The sequence below is a fragment of the Jaculus jaculus genome, chromosome 19 (genome assembly GCF_020740685.1).
Source record: "Jaculus jaculus isolate mJacJac1 chromosome 19, mJacJac1.mat.Y.cur, whole genome shotgun sequence".
NCBI lineage: Eukaryota > Metazoa > Chordata > Mammalia > Rodentia > Dipodidae > Jaculus > Jaculus jaculus.
The window spans coordinates 57,387,923-57,410,235 of NC_059120.1; the positions used below are offsets into that span (position 1 = coordinate 57,387,923).

General features: G+C 44.1%; 1 protein-coding gene across 2 annotated transcripts in view; it reads right to left on the bottom strand.

Annotated features, from left to right (window-relative positions):
* The window catches only part of Gatad2b (GATA zinc finger domain containing 2B), a 76,235-nt gene that overhangs the window by 5,095 nt on the left and 48,827 nt on the right, over positions 1–22,313 (bottom strand). Inside the window, exons 2-10 of one of the 2 annotated variants that reach the window (XM_045138165.1) lie at positions 14,339–14,674; positions 7,420–7,549; positions 6,355–6,486; positions 5,123–5,254; positions 4,280–4,450; positions 2,243–2,555; positions 1,856–2,058; positions 798–908; positions 541–658 (exon numbers count right to left, since the gene is read on the bottom strand). In XM_045138165.1, the coding sequence (XP_044994100.1) occupies positions 541–658; positions 798–908; positions 1,856–2,058; positions 2,243–2,555; positions 4,280–4,450; positions 5,123–5,254; positions 6,355–6,486; positions 7,420–7,549; positions 14,339–14,673 (1,645 nt within the window). In that variant the 5' untranslated portion in view covers position 14,674. Of the gene's footprint in view, positions 1–540; positions 659–797; positions 909–1,855; positions 2,059–2,242; positions 2,559–4,279; positions 4,451–5,122; positions 5,255–6,354; positions 6,487–7,419; positions 7,550–14,338; positions 14,675–22,313 lie in introns of both variants that reach the window. The other variant, XM_004667197.2, reaches the window with a different exon arrangement.

Sequence of the window (22,313 nt, forward strand, 5' to 3'; positions counted from 1 at the left end):
GGGGTGCATGTGTCTGGAGTTTATTTGCAGTGGCTGGAGGCCCTGGCATGGCCATTCTCTCTTTTTCTCTGCCAAATAAATACCAAAAGAAGAAAAAAAATGGCCTGTGGGACTGGGTGATTCTTCAGTACCCACATAAAGCCAAAGCAAACTGGCATGTGTGTACACATGTATACAAACACAATTTTTAAAAATTTGGAACTAAAAAATTGGGGGCTGGAGAGATGGCTCAGTAGGTAAAGAGGACGCTTGTACAACAAGCTGGGTCCTGGATTCGATTTCCCGGTACCCACATGAAGCCAGACACTCGACGCGCTGCGTGCACCTCAGGCTTGTGCGCAGTGGCAAGGGGCCCCGGTGCACCGGGACTAGCCCCACCCCACTTCTTTCACTGTCTACAAACAAAGCGGTACATGTGTCCGCAGTTCACTGCCACGGCAGAAGACCAAATACACCCATGCTATGCCTTCTCTTCCTCTCAAATAAATGAATTAAAAAACAAAACAAAAAATTATGCACAAACTAGCCACTCCCTCTTACCTGGCATACCAAGGAGACCACCTGGCACAGATAACTGGGGTGCCTGTGCAAAGTTTGAAAGCATGGAGCGGGCTGATGTGGGTATACCACGCTGGAGACTGCTCTGGGGCTGTGGAGCCTGCAACAAGGAGAGTTGATACAATCTTGCCGTTGTAGCGGTTAAGTGGGAGACAAAGATGCAACGGTAACAAAACGAGCAGGCAGATGGCACCTAAGCCGGACCCTCAAGAGAAACCAGGGCCGGGCCGTTTCCTTACCTGCCGCAGTGTGTGATGTCTCATGATGGTCTCTTGTTTACTGACACTGGATACGGCTGGGGCTGTAGTGGGGGAAAGTGCTGCCTGCTGCTGTAATCGCTGTTCAATTTCCTGTTGGGAGCCATCATATGAAATTGGGTAGGGAAGCACCTAATTTCCTAACTAGGAACCTGGGGGTCTTACTTCTCTAATGATGCCAGCTAGGTAGAGGAATGGGAACATGGTGAAAGAGTTTGGTGACGTGTTTATAGTGAGATCTTCAGGTATAAGCCGCCAGTATGTTTCACTGACTAAAAGTATTCCCTCCTCTCTCCAGAAAGGTGGCTCAGAGGATGGCTGGAGGAAGTTGGATGGTGGTGATGAGCTGGCTAATGTAATTAAAGCTGATGAATTATTCAGGTTTTATTTTATTTTTTGGATTTTCAAGGTAGGGTCTCACTCTAGGCCAGGCTGACCTGGAACTCACGGTGACCCTCTGACCTCTGCCTCCCGAGGGCTGGATTAAAGGCTGAGCCACTGCACCGGCTCTCGAGGCTTCTTTCCATCATTCTGCCTCAACCTCAGCACTGTACGTTACTATGCTGTCACCTAATCAAAAATGGTCAAATAGCTGGGCTTGGTGGTGCACACCTTTAAACCCAGTACACAGGAGGCAAAGGTAGAATAATTGCCAAGAGTCTGAGAGGCCAGCTTGGGGCTTCAGAGCAAGTTCCAGGTCAGCCTGAGCAAGAGTGAAACCCTGCCTTGAAAAAATAAAAAAAACAATAAAAATATAGTCAAATGAAGGAAGCAAAGATAGAAAGGAGAAGAAAAAAAAGGAATCTAGGTTTCTAGGTCCCACTTGGATAATTCTTTCAAGAAAGAAGCAACAACCCTTGGCCAGGTGTGGTGGCACATAGTTTTAATTCATTGCATGGGAGATCAAGGTAGGATGACCATGAGTTCGAGGCCACCTTGAGATTACAGACTGAATTCCAGGCCAGCCTGGGCTAGAGTGAGATTCTACCTGGGGGCAGGGGTGGATGACAACACATATGAAGAGAAGTCAGAACCCTCACCTGTTCCTGCTGTAGGGCTTTAACAAAAGCATTTTTCAGCCGGTTGGTATGTTCAGCCTTTAGAGCCTTCTTCTGGTTGGAAGTCATACACTGCTCACACAGTATCTTACCATTCTTTTCTTGCTTCCAGTGCGGTGTGAAGTCTGTGCGGCACTGGGCACATACAAAAGGTTCAACCCGCAGAAGTGAGGCACAGCTTTTGCCTAGATGCCAAAGAAAATAATAATCAGGGCCTCCGCCTTTTACCAAACAGGTTCTACCAAAATAATAATAATAATAATACAATTCCATAAGTACTTTCACTTGGCTATAGAATCACACTAGGGAATTCAGATGGTAGTGCGCTCCTTTACAAATAAGGAAACTAGGAATAGAAGAAAGTCTTACCCTGGCTGTCAATGACACTCTGCACGACTTCTTCCAAGCCTACCATGTAGATGAACTCGCTATTGGCTGCACTAGGCAGGAAGTGAAGCAAAGGAGCAGGAGGTTTTGGAGGTGGTATCTCCAGGAGGGTCTTTTCCAGCTGTTTGCGAAGAGCCAATTTGGCTGCAGCCTGTGAGTTGGCAGCATCAGTCATGGTGCTGGGGCTAGGAAGTGGAGAGGACACTCTGTTCACAGTCCCTGGTTGAATATGGGAGGCAAGGTTCATATAGATGGCAGAGGATGCTGTGCGCTGACAGGGAACAGAAGAACTTGACTGCTGAAAGGAAACAGGAATGTGTCAGGTGGTTGCTAAGTTGAATAAGACCAATTCTTTTTTGTCTTTTAATTTTTATTTATTGACTTTATTTATTTGAGAGAGAGAAAGAATGGGTGCTCCCGGGGCTTCAGCCATTGTGAAGGAACTCTAGACCATGTGCCACTTTGTGCATCTGGCTTATGTGGGTCCTGGGGAATCAAACCTGGGTCCTTTGGCTTTGAAGGCAAGTGCCTTAATCACTAAGCCATTTCTCTAGCCCAAGACCAATTCTTCTGTGTACATGTATGTGTGATGACATGCAAGCACCTTGGGGGGGGGGTACAGAGAGCTCAAATGATGTTTACATTTATTCGTTTATTTTTATTTTATTTTATTTTATTTTGGTTTTTCGAGGTAGGTTCTCATTCTAGCCAAGGCTGACCTGGAATTCACTATGGAGTCTCAGGGTGGCCTTGAACTCACGGCGATCCTCCTACCTCTGCCTCCCAAGTGCTGGGATTAAAGGTGTGCACCACCACTCCTGGCTATTTATTTTTTTTTAAGTATTTTAAATTTTTTTTTGTTCGTTTTATTATTTAAGAGTGACAGAGAGAAGGAGAGAGAATGGGTGCGCCAGAGCTTCCAGCCACTGCAAACGAACTCCAGACACATGCGGCCCCTTGTGCATCTGGCTAACATGGGTCCTGGGCAATCGAACTAGGGCCCTTAGGCTTTGTAGGCAAGCACTTAAACGTTAAGCCATCTCTCCAGCCCTACTTATTTATTTATTAGTTTTTGGAGTTGGGGTCTCGCTCTAGCCCAAGCTGACCTGCAATTCACTCTGTAGCCTCAGGGTGGCCTCGAACTCACAGTGATCCTCCTACCTCTGTCTCCGAAGTGCTGGGATTAAAGACATGCACCACCAGGCTCAGCTATAACCCAGCATTTTTCACATGAGTTCTGGACATCAAACACAAGTCCCCGCACTTGTGAAGAAAGTACTTTACCAAATGAGCTATTTACCTAGACCAGGAAGACAACTCTTGCTTTTGTAGCAGAGGACACCATCTGATCCTAGTCTAGACCGCTTAGCTTCTTCAAATAGAAGTATTTAATTCATTCATTAAAAGAACACTCTGGCACATAGGAAAAAAATTACGACACTTATAAGCTAAGACTGCAATGAGGGGAAAAAACAAAGATTAAGGATGTTTTCTGGCATGTATGTGTATGTTGGTGTACATATGTCACAGCATGTGTGTGGAAGCCAGAGGACAACTGCAGGTGGAAGTCACCACCTTGTCTGAGGCAGGGCCCTTCACTGTTTACCACCGCCTTCACCAGGAAAGCTGACCCGTGAGCCTCTGGGAGACTGTCTGCCCCTTCTTGCTCAGCGGCACACCAGAATTACAGTATGTATCTTTTAGGTGGTTCCAGGGAGCCCATTCGTACTTTCACAGTGAGCACTTCACCCCGAGCCGGGTCCCAGCCCTTCCTCATGCTCGCCGTCATGCGTCTACTGCATCTAGTTTCTTAGGCCGATGTTAGCTAATTCAACTCTGTGAGGAACCTCTTTATATAATTTTTCAAAGCTCCCACTTTACAGAATGCTTTCTGTTCGAGCTCTGTTCCTATCACTTTGCAGTCTTATTTTGTCTACATACAAATCTTAAGACCTTTGGCCCTTTTAAAAAGAAAAGCAAATAAAGGACTTTTCTCTTTCCACATTAGGGCTCTCTTACTGGTTGATAATTGATGGCAGGATTCATATTGGGTGTTGTGGTGCGTACAATGCCAGGCTTCGGTGGGCCTCGTTGGCCCTGTAGTTGGGCTGGATTTGGTGCAATAACACGTTGAGACATCAACATGTGAGGGAGGGTGGTATTAGTTGCTGAACGGATGACACTGTGACCCTGAAAGGGACAAGAAAATAACTAGTTACAGGTGGTATAATGCCACATAAAATGTAAAAGGCCAACACTGCTCCCAACACAGCTTAACAGAACCACAGGAGCATAGACTGGTAATTTTGTTTAACAACATATGAGATAAATTTATCATTATGCTAAGTGCTGATGAAACAGCTAAGAAGTCCCTGGCTTTTTGGTATAAACTATCTAATCCAAATTGGTTAGATGATGAGAAGTCTAACCTTTCTTTTCTTTTTTTTTTTAAAGACTTATTTATTTATTTATTTATTTATTTGAGAGAGACAGACACAGAGAGAAAGACAGATAGAGGGAGAGAGAATGGGCGTGCCAGGGCTTCCAGCCTCTGCAAACGAACTCCAGACGCGTGCGCCCCCTTGTGCATCTGGCTAACGTGGGACCTGGGGAACTGAGCCTCGAACCGGGGTCCTTAGGCTTCACAGGCAAGTGCTTAACCACTAAGCCATCTCTCCAGCCCTCTAACCTTTCTTTTGGGGAACCCAGAAACCTTCTCTAGAGAAAGGAAACTGGTGGGAAGCAGAGGACTATCCATGGCAGCAGCACGTCGACTGTGGTCAGGTTCTTCCACAGAAGTCCTAAAAAGAGGCAGGGCACACAGGGTGCTCTAACACCAAGACCCCTCACTGGCTCACATACCTGTAATGTTCTCAAATTCTGAGGTTCAACCCCTTGGGCCCCAGGCCGAGAAGGAAGCTTAGATAAGCCCTGCTGTCCCACGTGGGCAGGAGATGGTTGAACAATAGACGCTGCATTCTGTACAACTGGTGTCTAGGAGTGAAAAGAGAAAAAGAACGTGAAAAAGGCCAATATGGCAGAGGTAGAATCTAGTACATTTCTAGACTTTTAAAGATTTAGTGAGCCAGGCGTGGTGGCACATGTCTTTAATCCCACCACTTGGGAGGCAGAGGTAGGAGGATCACCATGAATTCAAGGCCACCCTGAGACTCCATAGTGAATTCAGGTCAGCCTGGGCTACAGTGAGACCTTACCTTGAAAAACAAAAGAAAAAAAGATTTAGTGAGATTTTATTAAATTATACGTAAAAGTTAAGAGAAAAAAGGAATATAGAGCTCATGCCCAAGAGGGATGAGTAGGTAAAACCCATGTTTTTATTGTTTTTTAATAGTTTTTTTTATTATTATTTTATTTGAGAGTGACAGACACAGAGAGAAAGACAGATAGAGGGAGAGAGAGAGAATGGGCGCACCAGGGCTTCCAGCCTCTGCAAACGAACTCCAGACACGTGCGCCCCCTTGTGCATCTGGCTAATGTGGGACCTGGGGAACCAAGCCTCGAACCGGGGTCCTTAGGCTTCACAGGAAAGCGCTTAACCGCTAAGCCATCTCTCCAGCCCCATGTTTTTATTTTAAGACAGGGCCTCATGTAGCCCACAGCCTAGGCTGGCCTTGAACTCCTGACCATACTGCTTCTACCTCAACAGTGCAGGGCTCACAGGAATGCACAACCATGGCCACTAAGGTTTTCCTGACCAATACCTAAGGAAAACAAATAAAAGAATGGACCCCAGGGGACTGGAGAGATGGCTTAGCGGTTAAGGTGCTTACCTGCAATACCTAAGGATCTAGGTTCAAATCCACATAAGCCAGATGCTCATGGTGGCGTATGCCGCACCCATTCTCTTCCTTCCTCTAATAAATGAATTAAAATGTGTGTGTGTGTGTGTGTGTGTGTGTGTGTGTGTGTATGTGTGTGTGTGTGTGTGTGTGTGTGTGTATGTGTGTGTGTGTGTATGTATGTATGTATGTATATAAATAAAAGAATGGACCACAAAGGTGAATTCTTCCTGGGGTTCTCAGACTAGTTTTTATTCCCTTTCTGCTATTTCCTTCCCTCATTTCTAAAGTTACCTTGTGAACTGCATTCTCTTTCTGGAGCTGGCTCTGTCTCAGCTTCTTCAGCAGCACCAGTCGGGCTTCTTCCAGACGCAGCTCATCCCTCAGCTGTTTGATCAGCTGCTGCCGCTCCTCAGTGCCTTTACCCTGAGGAGGCATAGATAGCGTCAGCGACCCCAAATTCACTCACCTTATGAAGCAGAGATGTAACTGCCACCTTTAAAAGCCTGAGAAGAGGGAGTACCTGACACCCAGTGGGTACTCTATAAAGTGTTTACAGGGGCTGGAGAGATGGCTTAGCGGTTAAGGCGTTTGCCTGTGAAGCCAAAGGATCCATGTTTGATTCTCCAGAACCCATGTAAGACAGATATACAAGGGGGTGCACGTGTCTGGAGTTTGTTTACAGCAGTTGAAAGCCCTGGTGAGTCCATTTTCTCTCTCTCTAAAAAGTAATTTTTTTTTTGTTTTTCAAGGTAGGGCCTCATTCTAGCCCAGGCTGACCTGGAATTCACTATGGAGTCTCAGGGTGGCCTCGAACTCACAGTGATCCTCCTACCTCTGTCTCCTGAGGGCTGGCATTAAAAGCATGTACCACCATACCAAGCTGTTTCTAAATCTTTTAAAGGCACATTTGCTACAGATATATTTTAAACTTAAGAATCCCTTCATATACCAAGGCTATGGAAAGTGTAGAGGGCATCTTTCCAGCTAAGTATTTACTTTATGTGACCTAAATTGTGAAGTTCTGTTTTTATTTTCCAGATACATTGGGGATGATTGTTTATATGCATGATTTACTAAACTATCTTCTCTACTTGCTTCTAATAGATACTTTTAAAAGGACACAACATAGAAGAATCACCATAAAGAATATTCACTGATAGGTAGTTATTTGAATCTAAAAAGTAAAGGGAGAAAGATCAAAACACACACATATATGTGTGTGCATATATATGTGTGTGTGTGTGTATATATATATATATATGTCAAAATGAAAAAAACATATAAACAAAACTAAGACTCATGGAACTAAAGAGATCAGATGGAGCATTAAATCATTAAGTCTTCCTTTCTTTTTACCTTAAACATCTCTAGGTTGGCTGCTTTGAGTCTTTCTTCCATTCGGGAGCTGGACCGGGGACTAGAAGCCTCATTGTCAGACAAAACAATTATGTCTGGGGAAGGAGTTAACCTTCCTCGGTCTGGCTCACTAGAAAATAAAAGGAAAAATTACTGTATTTCCAATCAGTGAGAGTTCATTAAAAAATTTATTGCACTAAACAAAGAAAATCCAAGAGAGCTCAAGACAGTTTTATTCTCCAAGGGAAAGGCAGAGACAGACAATTCCCAGAACAAAAACAGCAAGATGTAAGTGATTGCAAAACTCAGGCCAGCGTGTGGTGTCACTTTTTTTGTTGCTTTTTCCAGGTAAGGTCTCACTCTAGCCTAGGCTGACCTGGAATTTACTCTGTAGTCTCAGGGTGGCCTTGAACTCATGGCAATCCTCCTACCTCAGCCTCCTGAGTGCTGGGATTAAAGGTGTGCACCACCATGCCCAACAACGTGGTGTCACTTTTAATCCCAGCACTCAGGAGGCAGAAGTAGGAGGATCACAGTGAGTTCAAGGCCACCCAGAGATTACATAGTGAATTCCACATCAGCTTAGGCTAGACTGAAACCCTACCCCCCCAAAAAAAAAGCCTTAGCAAAATACTTTTTCTTAATGCATCACAAAAAATTCAGTCAGATATACAAAGTGATGACTACCTTTAAGAATAAGAGATGAAGGCTAGAGATGGCTCAGCAGTTAAAGGTACTTACTTACAAAGAAAGGTACTTACTTACAAAGCCTGCTGGCCTGGGTTTGATTCCCCAGTACCCATGTAATGCCAGATGCACAACATGGCACCTGTGTCTGGAGAAGCCTTGGCATGCCTATACTCTCCCTCTTAAATAAACATTAAAATCAATCAAGTTAAGCTGAGAAAATAGAACTGAATGAGAATGAGGAAAATGAGTATTTTCAAATATTAAGTGTGTTTGGCAGTCAAACAGCAGCTGAGAATGTGGAGTTACAGAAGATGAAGCCACTAGAGGGAGAAAAAGCCTTCTATTCTCCAACTCAAAGTTCCTGTGGTTAATAGGCCAAAATAAAAGTGCTTGGATTTAATTTTTTTCTTCTTTGTTTGGTTTTCTACAGGCAGGGACTCATTCTACACCAGGCTGAACTGGAGCTCACTCTGTAGCCCAGGATGGCCTAGAACTCATGACAATACCCATACATACCTCAGAATCCAGAGAGCTGAGACTAAAGAAAGGCCAGTACTATTACCCCAACATCTATCAGAAACTTTTGAAATTCTGGCCCTGACTAGATAAATAACGTTACAGGAGACTTCCTAAGGTTAAAAAAAAAAAAAAAAAAATTCAACCTTGCACAAATGAATGCCACCTATTGCTTAGTGACAGCTTAGTGCCGCAAAAGACATTCCTCGATGAAGACTTGGAACTGTGTAATAGTATCAGGAAGTTATGCAGAAGAACAATGAAGAGTATTTTGTACCCAAATACAATCAGATTCACATTACACAGATATAACATAGATAAAGCAAAGCTCATATTAAATCTTACTGACTTTTCTTAGAATGTATTTTTTTATTATTTTTATTTATTTATTTGAGAATGACAGAGACAGAAAGAGGCAGATAGAGAGAAAGAATGGGTGCGCCAGGGCCTCCAGCCACTGCAGATGCACTCCAGATGCGTGCGCCCCCTTGTGCATCTGGCTAACATGGGTCCTTAGGCTTCAGAGGCAAGCGCTTAACCTCTAAGCCATCTCTCCAGCCCTTATTCCTTGATTTTGTGTGTGTTTGTTTTTTGTTTTTCAAGGTAGGGTCTCACTCTAGCCCAGGTTGGCCTGGAACTATCTAGTCTCAGGGTGGCCTTGACTGAATTCACAGTGATCCTCCTACCTTTGCCTCCCAAGTGCTGGGATTAAAGGTGTGTGCCACCACATCGGGCTCCTTGATTATTTTTTCCAGGTTGGGTCTCACTCTAGCCCAGGTTAACCTGGAATTCACCATGTAGTCTCAGGCTGGCCTTGAACTCACAGTGATCCTCATACCTCAGCCCCTCCTAAATGCTGGGATTCAATTTGTGACCTGGGATTCTGACCTTGCTTTTTTTTTTTTTTTTTTGTTTTTTGTTTTTTTTTGGATTTTTACAAGGTAGGGTCTCACTCTAGCTCAGGCTGACCTAGAACTCACTATATAGTCTCAGGGTGGTCTCAAACTCATGGCAATCCTACCTCTGCCTCCTGAGTGCTGGGATTAAAAGTGTGCACCACCATGCCCAACATCTTTTTTTATTTTTTCAGGTAGTCTCACTGTAGCCCAGGCTGACCTGGAACTCACATCTATCCTCCTACCTCTGCCTCCTGAGTGCTGGGGATTAAAGGCATGTGCCAATATGCCTGGCTGACCTAGCTCTCTATAGATGCATGTGAGTGGGAGCGTGCACACACACACACACACACACATTCTCCCTCTTTTAATTTGTAGTTAAGCCTTAAAGTATGAGACTTTCTTATTAGAGATTATTAAAAATTCAACCTGGAGCTGGGTGTGGTGGCGCACGCCTTTAATCCCAGCATTTGGGAGGCAGAGGTAGGAGAATCACCATGAATTCGAGGCCACCCTGAGACTACATAGTGAATTCCAGGTCAGCCTGAACTAAAAGCAAGACCCTACCTTAAAAAATAAAACAAAACAAAAGTTCAACCTGGGCTGGAGAGAGGGCTTAGAGGTTATGGCACTTGCTGACAAAGCCAAAGGACCCAGGATCAATTCCCCAGAGCCCATATAAAGCCAGATGCACAAGGTGGAGTATGTATCTCGAGTTCGTTTGCAGAAGCGAGAGGCCCTAGTATGCCTATTCTTTCTTTCTACCTCTAATAAATAAATATTTAAAAAGTTCAACTTACTGCTGACATCACTTATTCTTTTTAATCCTTATCCCCATAGCAAAAACAACAAAAGAGGGCTGGAGAGATGGCTTAGCAGTTAAGGTGCTTGCCTGCAAAGCCTAAGGATCCATTTTCCATTCCCTAGGACCCACTTAAGCCAGATGCATAAGGTGATGCAGCACATTTCTAGAGTTTGCAGTGGCTAGAGACCCTGGCATGCCCATTCCCTCTCTCAAATAAATATATTAAAATATTTTTTAAAAAGCTTTCTGGAGGCCAGAGAGATGGCTTAGTGGTTAAGCTCTTGCCTGTGAAGTCTAAGGACCCCAGTTCAAGGCTTGATTCCCCAGGACCCACATTAGTTAGATGCACAAAGGGGTACAAGCATCTGGAGCTCGTTTGCAGTGGCTTGGAGGCCCTGGTGCACCCATTCTCTATCTCCCTCTCTAACTCTCTGTCACTCTCAAATAAGTAAAAATGAACAAAAAAATTAAAAATAAATTAAAAAAAAAAAAAGCTTTCTGGAGCTGGAGAAATGGCTTAGCGGTTACAGCACTTGTCTGCAAAGCCAAAGAACCTCGGTTCAACTCCCTAGGACCCATGTAAAGCAGATGCACAAAAGGGCACATGCATCTGGGATTCATTTGCAGTGGCTGGAGGCCCTGGAGTACCCATTCTCTCTATCCTCCCCTCAAATAAATAAATAAATAAAATATTTTTTAAAGCTTTCTTTTTTTCCTTTTTTGGTTTTTCAAGATAGGATCTCACTCTAGCTCAAGCTGACTATGTAGTCTCAGGGTGGCCTCAAACTTAAGGCAATCCTCCTACCTCTGTCTCCCAAGTGCTGAGATTAAAGGCATGTGCCAATACGCCCATCTCCCTCCCTCCTTTTTAAAAAATATTTTATTTATTTATTTGAGAGAGAGAGAAAGGCATATAGCAAGAAAGAATGGGCGTGCCAGGGCCTCCAGCTACTGCAAACACCAGACCCATGTACTACACCCTGTGCATCTGGCTTACCTGGGCTTTGCCTGTAGGTGCCTTAACTGCTAAACCATCCCTCCAGCCCTAAAAAGATATTTCTTTTCAAAAAGGGGGGGTGGCAGCCCACACCTTTAATCCCGGTACTCCAAAGGCAGAGGCAGGAGGATTGCTGTGAGTTGGAGGCCACCCTGAGACTACACAATGAATTCCAGGTCAGCCTGAGCTACAGTGAGGCCCTACCTCGAAATAACCCCTCCCTCAAAAAAAGAGGTTGAGTGGTGAAGACTGAGGCTAAGGCAGGAGGGACTGAGTGTGCCTGTCTCCAATTAATTAATTGAAAAATTAGAGGCTGGAGAGATGGCTTAGCAGTTGAGGCACTTGCCTGAAAAGCCAAAGAACCCAGGTTTGATTCCCCAGTACCCAAATAAGCCAGATGCACCTTCTGCATCTGGAGTTAGTTTACACTGGCTATTGACTCTGGTGTGCCCATTCTCTTGTTTTCTCAAGTTATGTATAGGTTTTTCGAGGTAGGGTCTCATTAGCCCAGGCTGACCTGGAATTCACTATGGAGTCTCAGGGTGGCCAGAACTCATGGCAATCCTCCTACCTCTGCCTCTTGAGTACTGGGATTAAAGGCATGCGCCACCACGCTTGGGTACATATATATTTTAAGTTCTAAACTACCCATGGTGGGACATACCTTTACTCCCAGCACTTGGGAGGTGGTGAGTTAGTTGTAGGCCACCCTCAGACCACACAGTGAATTCCAGGTCAGCTTGGGCTAGAGCTAAAAACAATTAAGTTCTACACAAATGTGGTGGTTCACACCTTTAATTCTAGCACAGGGGAGGCTGAGGTAGGAGGACTGACATAAATTTGAAACTAGCATTGATTACTTTCCAACAGATCTTTAATCCCAGCTCTGGGGAGGGTCAGGTAGGAGGAGTGCTGTGAATTCAATGTCAACCTGGGACTACAGCCTGGGCTAAAGTGAGACCCTACCTCCAAAAACAAAAAAACACTCTCCATTCTTTTTTCCCCATTAATACAGTTTCTTCTTTTTTATTTTTATTTATTTACTTATTTATTTTTTAGTATTTTTTGATTTTCGAGGTAAGGTCTCACTCTATCTAGGCTGACCTGAAGGAAATTCACTATGTAGTCTCAGGGTGGCCTCGAACTCATGGTGATCCTCTTACCTCTGCCTCCCGAGTGCTGGGATTAAAGGCATGCACCACCACGCCCGGCTATTTTTTTGTTCTTTCAAGGTGGAGTCTCACTCTAGCCCAGGCTGATCTGAAACTGACTCTGTAATCCAAGGCTGGTCTTGAAGTCACAGGGACCCTCCTACCTGTGACTCCCAAGTGCTGGGATTAAAGGCATGCGCCACCTCGCCTGGCTTAGTCCAGCTTCTTAAAGACCCTGATTTGGATGGCCCTAGGAAAAAGTGAGGAAGGTCAGTTGAAGGGGAAGTGAACACTAAGAAGTAATTCTTATGTCTATTAGCTGTTTCTAAACTATTAATAAACTGAATATTCTTTTTTTTTTTCCTCCCTTGGTTTTTTGAGGTAGAGTTTCACTCTAGCCCAGGCTGACCTGGAATTCACTATGGAGTCTCAGGGTGGCCTGGAACTCACAGCAATCCTCCTACCTCTGCCTCCTGAGTGCTGGGATTAAAGGCATGCACCACCACGACCGGCCAAATTGAGTATTCTTAAAACTAGGCTGTCTATAGTGGGAATCACTGCTGTGGCCCGTTCAAATCTCATCTATAAAACAATGAGTGCTTGCGAGATTGAGAACATAAATGAGTACATGTGCAGAGGAGTCTCGAGGTAGGGATGGAGGGACATGAGTGACACAGATGAAGCAAAAATGTAGAAATTTATCACAAGAAGATAACTTTCTCTATGACACAAGAAAGATCAGGTATCAGGTCACCCCTCCTTTGCTTACGGAACAGAAGCTGAGATTCCTGACACTGCCCTTCCAGAAATGACATGCTGGGTTGCTGACGAGTACTACCCTATCTGGACTCACCTGCAGGCTGTGGTTGCTCTCAAGTGGCTACAGAATTAGAATGAAGGAATACGGAAACTGGGCTATCCGCTCTCTAGTGCCACCTTTATCCAGAAATGATTATTTTATCTTCCAGTAAGACATGAAGGGCTAAAGGGATGGCTTAGTGGTTAAGGCATTTGCCTGCAAAGCCAAAGGACCCAGGTTCGATTCTCCAGGACCCATGTTAGCCAGATGCACAAGGGGGCGCACATGTCTACAGTACATTTGCAGTGGCTGGAGGCCCTGGTGCACGCTGTCCCCCCTTTCTCTGTCACATGCACACGCACTCTCTCCCTGCCCATTATCTGTCAAAAAAAGAAAAAAAACAAGAAAAGACATGTAGATTCTGCCTTAAAGAACAAAAAGAAATTGGATGGTTTTGAGGCTATCCTGAGCCAGAGTGAGACAGAGACAGATGCACCAAATGGAGCATGCATCCAGAATTTATTTGCAGTGTACCCATTCCTCCCCCACCTCATCTTTCTCTGCCGCTCTGCTTGCAAATAATTAAATAAACAAGTGGTGCATGTGTCTGGCAAAAGAAAAAAGGAAAAAGATATGTAGGCCAGGTGTGGTAGCATATGCCTTCAATCCCAGCACTTGGGAGGCAGAGGTAGGAGGATCGCCATGAGTTAGAAGCCACCCTGAGACTACATTGTGAATTCCAGGTCAGCCTGGGCTAGAGTGAGACCCTACCTCGAAAAAACAAAAAAAAGAAAGAAATTTAACTTTTAGCATGCTAAGCATGTCTGAGCCACCCAGCTCCATGGTCCAGTCAGATGATACAGATCTTCTTTCAAGAAGCCTTAGCAAGGTGTGGTGGCTCACATCTGTAATCCCAGCACCGGGAGGCTGAGGCAGGATTGCCACGAGTTTGAGTCTAGCCTGGGCCACCATGAGATTCAGGTTTAGGGTGAAGAACGCCCTCCTCTCACTGGAACTCATTTGCTTTCACAAGTCAGCCCCTGCAGGCACTAGCTCAAGCCGTACCTCCGCCTGGCACTCATATCCACAGGCTCGTCGCTGATGTTTTCTTTGCCTGGTCTTCCAGCAGTCCTGCCGTCTCCGTGAGGCCTGAGATTACCATTTAGTTTCTCTTCATAACCCTTGACACCAGTACCATCTTGTTTGCTAGGTAACTCATGTGGCACCTCAAGATTTGCTAAATCTTTCCTTTTCAGCAGTGCCAACATTTTCAGACGTTCCATAGCCTCATGCCCCTCCATCTTGAGTCGTTTTGCCAAAACATCATCTCGTTCATCTGCTGGATCTAAACTCCGCTTCAGGAGATTCAGGCGAAGAGCATCTTCTGTCATTCTATCCATCCTATGGGGAAACAGAACCAAAACACAGTTGACAGAATGAAGTCCCTTAAATAGTCCACAAGGAAAGAAGAGGAGGCAGTGTTAGGGTGATTCAGAAGAATTATTCATGTATATACATTTAAGAGCTAACCTCCAACACTACATTGTCCTAGACCATCTATAGTAAAGCTTTCTCCAGTTAATCTCAATGGTGAACATGAATTTCAGCAAGGTGTGGTAGCACACACCTTTAATCCCAGCACTCAGGAGGCAGAGGTAGGAGGATCGCTGTGAGTTCGAGGCCTCCCTGAGACTACATAGTGATTCCAGGTCAGCCTGGGCTAGAGCGAGACCCTACCTCAAAAAACACAAAAAACAACAACAACAAAAAAGCAGGCAGGCAGGGAGAGACAGAGCTGATGAGTAGAGCTCAGATCCTCAGAGCCCAGGTATAAGCAGTGGCACAGGCGCCACAGCAGATGGAGGTGGAGCCAGGAGGTCAGAAGCTTGCAGGCCAGCCAGCCTGCCATGTAGCAGCCAACGAGGCAGAAGGCAAGGACCAAGGTTGTATACACAGACATCCACATGCACACCATGGCAAGTGCGTGCACACACACTCAGTAGACACATATTCAATAAAAAAAAAACTTACAGCGAGAGAGATGGCTGAGCAGTTAAGGTACTAGCCTGCAAAGCCTAAGGACCCAAGTTCGATTCCCTAGTACCCACATAAAGCCAGATGCACAAAGTGGCTCATGAGTCTGGAGTTTGTTTGTAGTGGCAGAGGCCCTAGAGAGTCCATTCTCTATCTGCCTGCATGCCTCCACCCACAAATAAGTTATATATATTTATATTATATATATATATTGTATTATATATTATTTATATATTATATATATACATATATATATATAAAGTGAGCTGGGAAAGCCGAGCGTGGTGGCACATGCCTTTAATCCCAGCACTCGGGAGGCAGAGGTAGGAGGACTGCCATGAGTTCAAGGCCACCCTGAGACTACATAGCGAATTCCAGGTCAGCCTGGACTAGACTGAAATTGTACCTTAAAAAAAAAAAGTGAGCTAGGCATAGTGGCACACACCTTTAATCCTAGCACCTGGGAGCCAGCTGTAGAAGGACAATGTGAGTTTGAGGCCAGTCTGGGACTACAGAGTGAATTCCAGGTCAGCTGGGCTAGAGTGAGACCCTACCTCAAAAAAATAAAATAAAATAAAATTTAGAGCCCAGAAATAAACTCTAGTATTTATAGTTAACTGGTTTCCAACAAGAATGCCAAGATATTTGAGACCAAAAATAGTTTTTTTCAATAAATGATTCTGAAATAACTGGCTATTCATATGTAAAACACTATACATAAAATTAAGCAAAACTGGAACAAAACCATAAACATAATATCTAAAACTATAAAATTCTTAGAATTTTTATAGTAATCTCTGTTACCTTCAATTAGACAATGTATTTCTTCAATATCACAGGCAAAGAAAAACAAAAGATAAATTTGACTTACTTAAAAGTTGTCTCACTTTCACTACCGAGAATGTGTCAGACACAAGGTGGAGCCCTTACAGAACACTCAGGCCCTGTTCCGTGCCAGCAGGTAAAGGGGGATGGAGAGAGGGGAAAAAGGAGACACTTTGCATAATGGGCAAAATAGGAACACAAAGGAACTCTTACAAGTCAGGTGCAATGGTGCATGAGTTTAATCTCAGCACTCATTCAGGAGGCTGAGGTATGAGGATTGCTGTTTGAGGTCAGCCTGAGCTAGATTGAGACCCTACTTTAAAAAACAAAAACAGGGGACGGAGAGATGGCTTACTGGTAAAGGCGCTTAGGTGAATCAGCCTAAGGACCCACATAAGCCAGATGCATTAGTTAGTGCATGCATCTAGAGTTCATTTTCAATGGCTGGAGGCCCAAAAGTGCCCATTCTCTCTCTCTCGAAGTTGTTAAAAAATTTTTTAAAAGAACAAACAGAGCCGGGCATGGTGGCACATGCCTTTAATCCCAGCACTCGGGAGGCAGAGGCAAGAGGATCGCTGTGGGTTCGAGGCCACCCTGAGACTACATAGTGAATTCCAGGTCAGCTGGGCTGGAGGTGAAACCCTACCTCAAAAAACTAAAAATAAATAAATAAATAAATAAATAACAAAACAAAAACAGTGCTGGAGAGATGGCTAATGATTAAGAGTGTTTACAAAGCCTGATGGCCTGGGTTTGATTCCCTAGTACCCACTTAATGCCAGATGCACAAAGTGGTGCATGCATCTAAGGTTTTTAGTGGCAAGAAGCCCTGGCTGCAGTAAGCCCATTCCCTCCCCCTTCCTTCTCTCTGCTTGTAAATTAAAAAAAAAAAAAAAAGAAAAGAAAAAACACTAAAAAGAAAAAAAAAACAACTCTTACAACAATGAAAGTGAAATTAGAGACTGGGAAGATGGCTCTGTAGTCAAAGGTGCATGCTTACATAGCAGGCTGGTCCAAATTCAATTCCGAAGCTACCCACTGTAAGCCAGACATGAAAAAGTGGCACAAGTGTCTGGTGTTTGTCTGTAGAAACAAGATCTACTGCACCCATATACACATGCAAATAAATAAATAAAATGTTTTAAGGGGCATTGTCACTTGCCTGGGAAGCCTATGGAACCAGGTTCGATTCCCCAGTACCCACATAAGCCAGATGCACATGGTGGTGCATATAACTGGAGTTCATTTGCAGGGGCTAGAAGCCCTGGTGTGTCCATTCTCTCCCTCTCTCTGAAATTTTTATACACACACACACACGTATTTTAAACCATGTTTTTAATTTTTTTTTGTTTATTTTTATTTATTTATTTGAGAGCAGCAGAGAGAGAGAGAGAGAGAGAATGGGTCCCGGGAAATCGAGCCTTGAACGGTGGTGGTGGGGGGGGTCCTTAGGCTTCACAGGCAACTGCTCAACCGCTAAGCCACCTCTCCAGCCTCCATGTTTTTCTGTGTGTGTGTGATGACAGAAAGGGAGAGAGCAGGTATACCAGGACCTTCTGCAACTGCAAATGAACTCTAGATACATGCACAACTTTGTGTATCTGGGTTTACACAGTAGGCATTAGGGAATTGAAGCCAGGTTGGCAGGCATCACAAACAAGTGCCTTCACTGTTGAGCCATCTCTCCAGCCCAACAGTGACCTTTGTGAGCGAACTGGAGGTGGCCAAGAACTTAAACTGGGTGCTTGGGTACAACATGAAACCCTATACTATGTTAGGTGAGATATTACTCAATAATTTTTAGGGGAATGGAAGAAATTTTGGGGGTGGGGGTTTCAATGTAGAGTCCCCCTCTAGCATAAGCTCACGTGGAATTCACTATGTGGTCTCAGGCTGGCCTCAAACTCAAAACAATTCTCCTACCTCTGCCTCCTGAGTGCTGGGATTAAAGGCGTACCACCACACCTGACAATTAAAAAAAAAATTTTTTTTATTTATATATTTGCAAGCAGACATAGACAAAAGAAAGACAGGACAGAATGAATGGACACACTAGGGCTTCCAGGCATGCAAACCAATTCCAGACGCATGGGCCACTTTGTATACCTGGCTTTACAGGGATACTAGGGAGCTGAACCTGGCTCATTAGGCACTGTAGGCAAGTACCTTAACAACTGAGCTATCTCTCCAGGACAGGATGGAAGAACTTGAACTGATAGTCATAATTTAAGTTTGTTTTAGTATTAATATCCACAGACTGATTGACAGGCTTACCTATTAACTGTTCCTATAGAATATTTGAGAGAGAGAATGGGCACACGAGGGCCTCCAACCTCTGCAAACAAACTCCAGATGCATGTACCACCTTGTGCGACTGGCTTATGTGGGTCCTGGGGAATCGAACCTGGGTCCTCTGGCTTAGCAGGCAAGTGCCTTAACCATTAAGCCATCTCTCCAGCCCCTAGAATATGTTTTAAGAAATCTTACGAATTGGATTCATGTTTGGTAAATGTATTTGGTAGTTTTCTTGGCAATAAAATTTTCTCTCCTTTTGGTGATATGAAAATAATCTGTATTCCATAATGTTAACTGATAACAAACTCGTTTGCAAAATGTTGTTTTATACGCAGTTTTTTGTTTGTTTTTTTTTCCTTGTTTTTCAAGGTAGGGTCTCACTCTAGCCCAGGCTAACCTGGAATTCACTCTGTAGTCTCAGAGTGGCCTTGAACTCTGCCTTCTGAGTGCTGGGATTAAAGGCCCAGTTTTTTTTTTTTTTCCAAGGAATGATCTCACTGTAGCTCAGGCTGACCTGGAACTCATTCTGTATTTCCAACTCACAGCAACCCACCTGCCTCTGCTTCCTCAGTGCTGAGATTAAAGGCTTGTGCCACCATGTGCAGCTAAGATGCTTTTGTTGGTTGGTTGGTTTTTAAGGTAGGGTCTTGTTCTAGCCTAGGCTGGCCTGGAATTCACTGGGTAGTCTCAGGCTGGCCTTGAACTCACAGTAATCTTCCTACCTCTGCCTCCAAGTGCTAGGATAAAACATGTGTGCCATTATGCCCGGCAAGATGATGTTTTTTATTCAAATAGCATTGATGTATAAACTAGAATGTATAGCTTCCCAAAAATGACAGTGGCCTGGACATGTATTTAGTAAAATGTGACTCCCCTCTACCTATCTACACGCGCACCCCCCACACCCCGCCCCCACCTCAATCCCCCAGGGACACATGTCTTGCTTTGCTAATCACTGTCCCACTCGGCACACCATCATCTCAAGCCAGTACAGTCACTGAATAAATGACTTCCTGTCCTTGTGGCCTCTCCTCTTACTGATTGAAATGTGGAGACCAGAACCACGCCATTTTCTTGCTATCCCCAGAGCATGACTTGGTATTTCAACTTCCTTCCCAAGTCACTCACCAGCAACTTGGCTTCATAATCACAAAATGAGAGATGGCTTAGTGGTTAAGGCGTTTGCCTGCAAAGCCAAAGGACCCAGGTTTGATTCCCCAGGACCCACATAAGACAGATGCACAAGGTGGTGCATGTGTCTGGAGTTTGTTTGCAGGGACTAAAAGCTCTGGCACGTCCATATTCTCTCTCTCAAACAAAAGTTTAAAACTTCTAGTTAAGGTGCTGACTTGAGTTCACCAGAAATCATTCAAAGAATTTTTAGATTGGGATTAGGACAGAATTTCCAACAATTTCGGCATAGTTCTGCCACTTTGTACTATGCTAAGAATGTTCCTTAATACATCAATAATTATATTAGAGTATCAATGAACTCTGAAAATATTGAAGATATTCAACATCCTGCAGTATGGAATATTCATCCAAGAATTCTTTTTCTGTGTGTGCGTATGTGTGCTGTGGCATGCATGTGGAGGTCAAAGGACACCCTAGAGTCAGTTCTTGACTTCTACCCTGACCTCCCCTCCCCCCTTAGGGTCTTCACTCTAACCCAGGCTGGCATCAAAGTTACAGCAATCCTCCTACCCCATTCTCCCCAAGCGCTGAGAATGAGGTGTAAAGTGTGAGGTGTGAGTCACCACATCTGGCTTAACAGGGCCTCTTTCCTTTCCATCTTGGCCACTGGTTAAGGCTACTCTAGTTGTTCTAAACACAGAACGTCTGGATTCTCTGTAGCCTCAGACTGATCTTCCTACCTCAGCCTCATGCTGGAATTAAAGATGTGAACTAGGGCTGGAGAGATGGCTTAGAGGTTAAGGCACTTGTCTCCAAAAGGCAAAGGACCCAGGTTCACTTCCCCAGAACCCACATAAGCCAGATGAGTCTGGAATTTGTTTGCAGTGACTGACACCCTGGCATGCCCATTTTCTTTCTCTCTTTCAAATAAATAATAAAATTCAAAAAAAAAATTTATTTCAAAAAATTTAAATTAAAAAAAGAACATTCCAGGGCCTCTAGTTGACCACAAATGAACTCCAGACGCATGCGCCTCTTGTACATCTGGCTTATGTGGGTCCTGGGGAATCAAACCTAGATCCTTTGGCTTTGCAGGCAAATGCCTTAACCACTAAGCCATTTCTCCAGTCCTGTGCTAGTTCTTTACATAGTAAATCCTCCAACTGTTACCTTTAAGGCTGCATAAAGACATTTCTTTCATGAAAAGAGTGATAATATGACCCGGTTTGCATAAGACATGTTCCAACTTAAACCATAATCATCCCATTAAGAAATTATTAGCAGTGTCCCTTTCAGTCTTAGTAGTGTTCCAGTTTGGAGGGCTAAATTGAATGGTCACCCTATCTATAAAACCTCACCTTTCCCAAAAACATTTTTTCTTTCTGTATGCTGGCAAAACATTCTGAATGTGTCTGGCTGGTAAATTACTTGTCAATTTCTCTGTGTGGGGGCAAACACTGAGCTCTCAGGGGCCAAGAACAATAAATATATAGTAATTCATTTTCTTATTTTTTTTGTACCTAACTTAAACATAAACAGTTATTCAATTATTTAAAAAAATTTTTTTTGGTCATTTTTTATTTATTTATTTGAGAGCGACAGACACAGAGAGGAAGACAGATAGAGGGAGAGAGAGAGAATGGGCGTGCCAGGGCTTCCAGCCACTGCAAACGAACTCCAGACGTGTGCGCCCCCTTGTGCATCTGGCTAATGTGGGACCTGGGGAACCAAGCCTCGAACCGGGGTCCTTAGGCTTCACAGGCAAGCGCTTAACCGCTAAGCCATCTCTCCAGCCCTCAATTATTTTTATTTTTATGATATTTTTGAGAGAGAGAGAAGGTGAGAGGGAGAATGGGCACACCAGGGCCTTTCAGCAGCTGTGAAGAACTCTAGATGTGTCCATTCCCTTGAGGCGCATGTGAAATATTGCACACTTGTGTCACTGTGTCTCACTTACATAGGACCTGGAGATTTGAACATATGTTATTAAGACTTCACTGGCAAGTGCCTTAACCACTAAGCCATCTCTCCAACCTGGTATTCAAAAAAATTTTTTTTAAATTTTTTATTTATTGATTTGAGAGCGACAGACACACAGAGAAAGACAGATAGAGGGAGAGAGAGAGAATGGGCGCGCCAGGGCTTCCAGCCTCTGCAAACGAACTCCAGATGCGTGCGCCCCCTTGTGCATCTGACTATCGTGGGACCTGGGGAACCGAGCCTCGAACCGGGGTCCTTAGGCTTCACAGGCAAGCGCTTAACCACTAAGCCATCTCTCCAGCCCTCAAAAATTTTTGGACTGAACTCCTGGCTTCAAAGACCTCTATATTCTGGAAATATACTCTGAGAAAAGGAGATAGGTATTAGAAAGAAAGGCCATGGAGTTGAACAGCAAGCCTGAGTTGGGAGGTAATATAATCAGCTTTAGGATTCAAAACACACACACGCGCGTGACAGACATGGTGGTTAAACCCTCTAGTCCCAGCAGTTGGAGGCTGAGGCAGGAAGACCATTGAGTTAAGTAAGAAGTCAGCCTGGGCTACCTGGGATACAGAGTGAGATTCTATCCCAAGAGTTAAAAAAAAAAAAAAAAAAGACATATATAAGCTATATTAGAAACAATTCAAATGTTCCTGCCTCCAAGCTCTGAACTACCTGAAAAATGTAACATACATCTTCAGATAGTCCTCATTTCATATATCATTAAGAAACATCACAAAGCTATATATTTAAAAATACAAGCCTATCACTG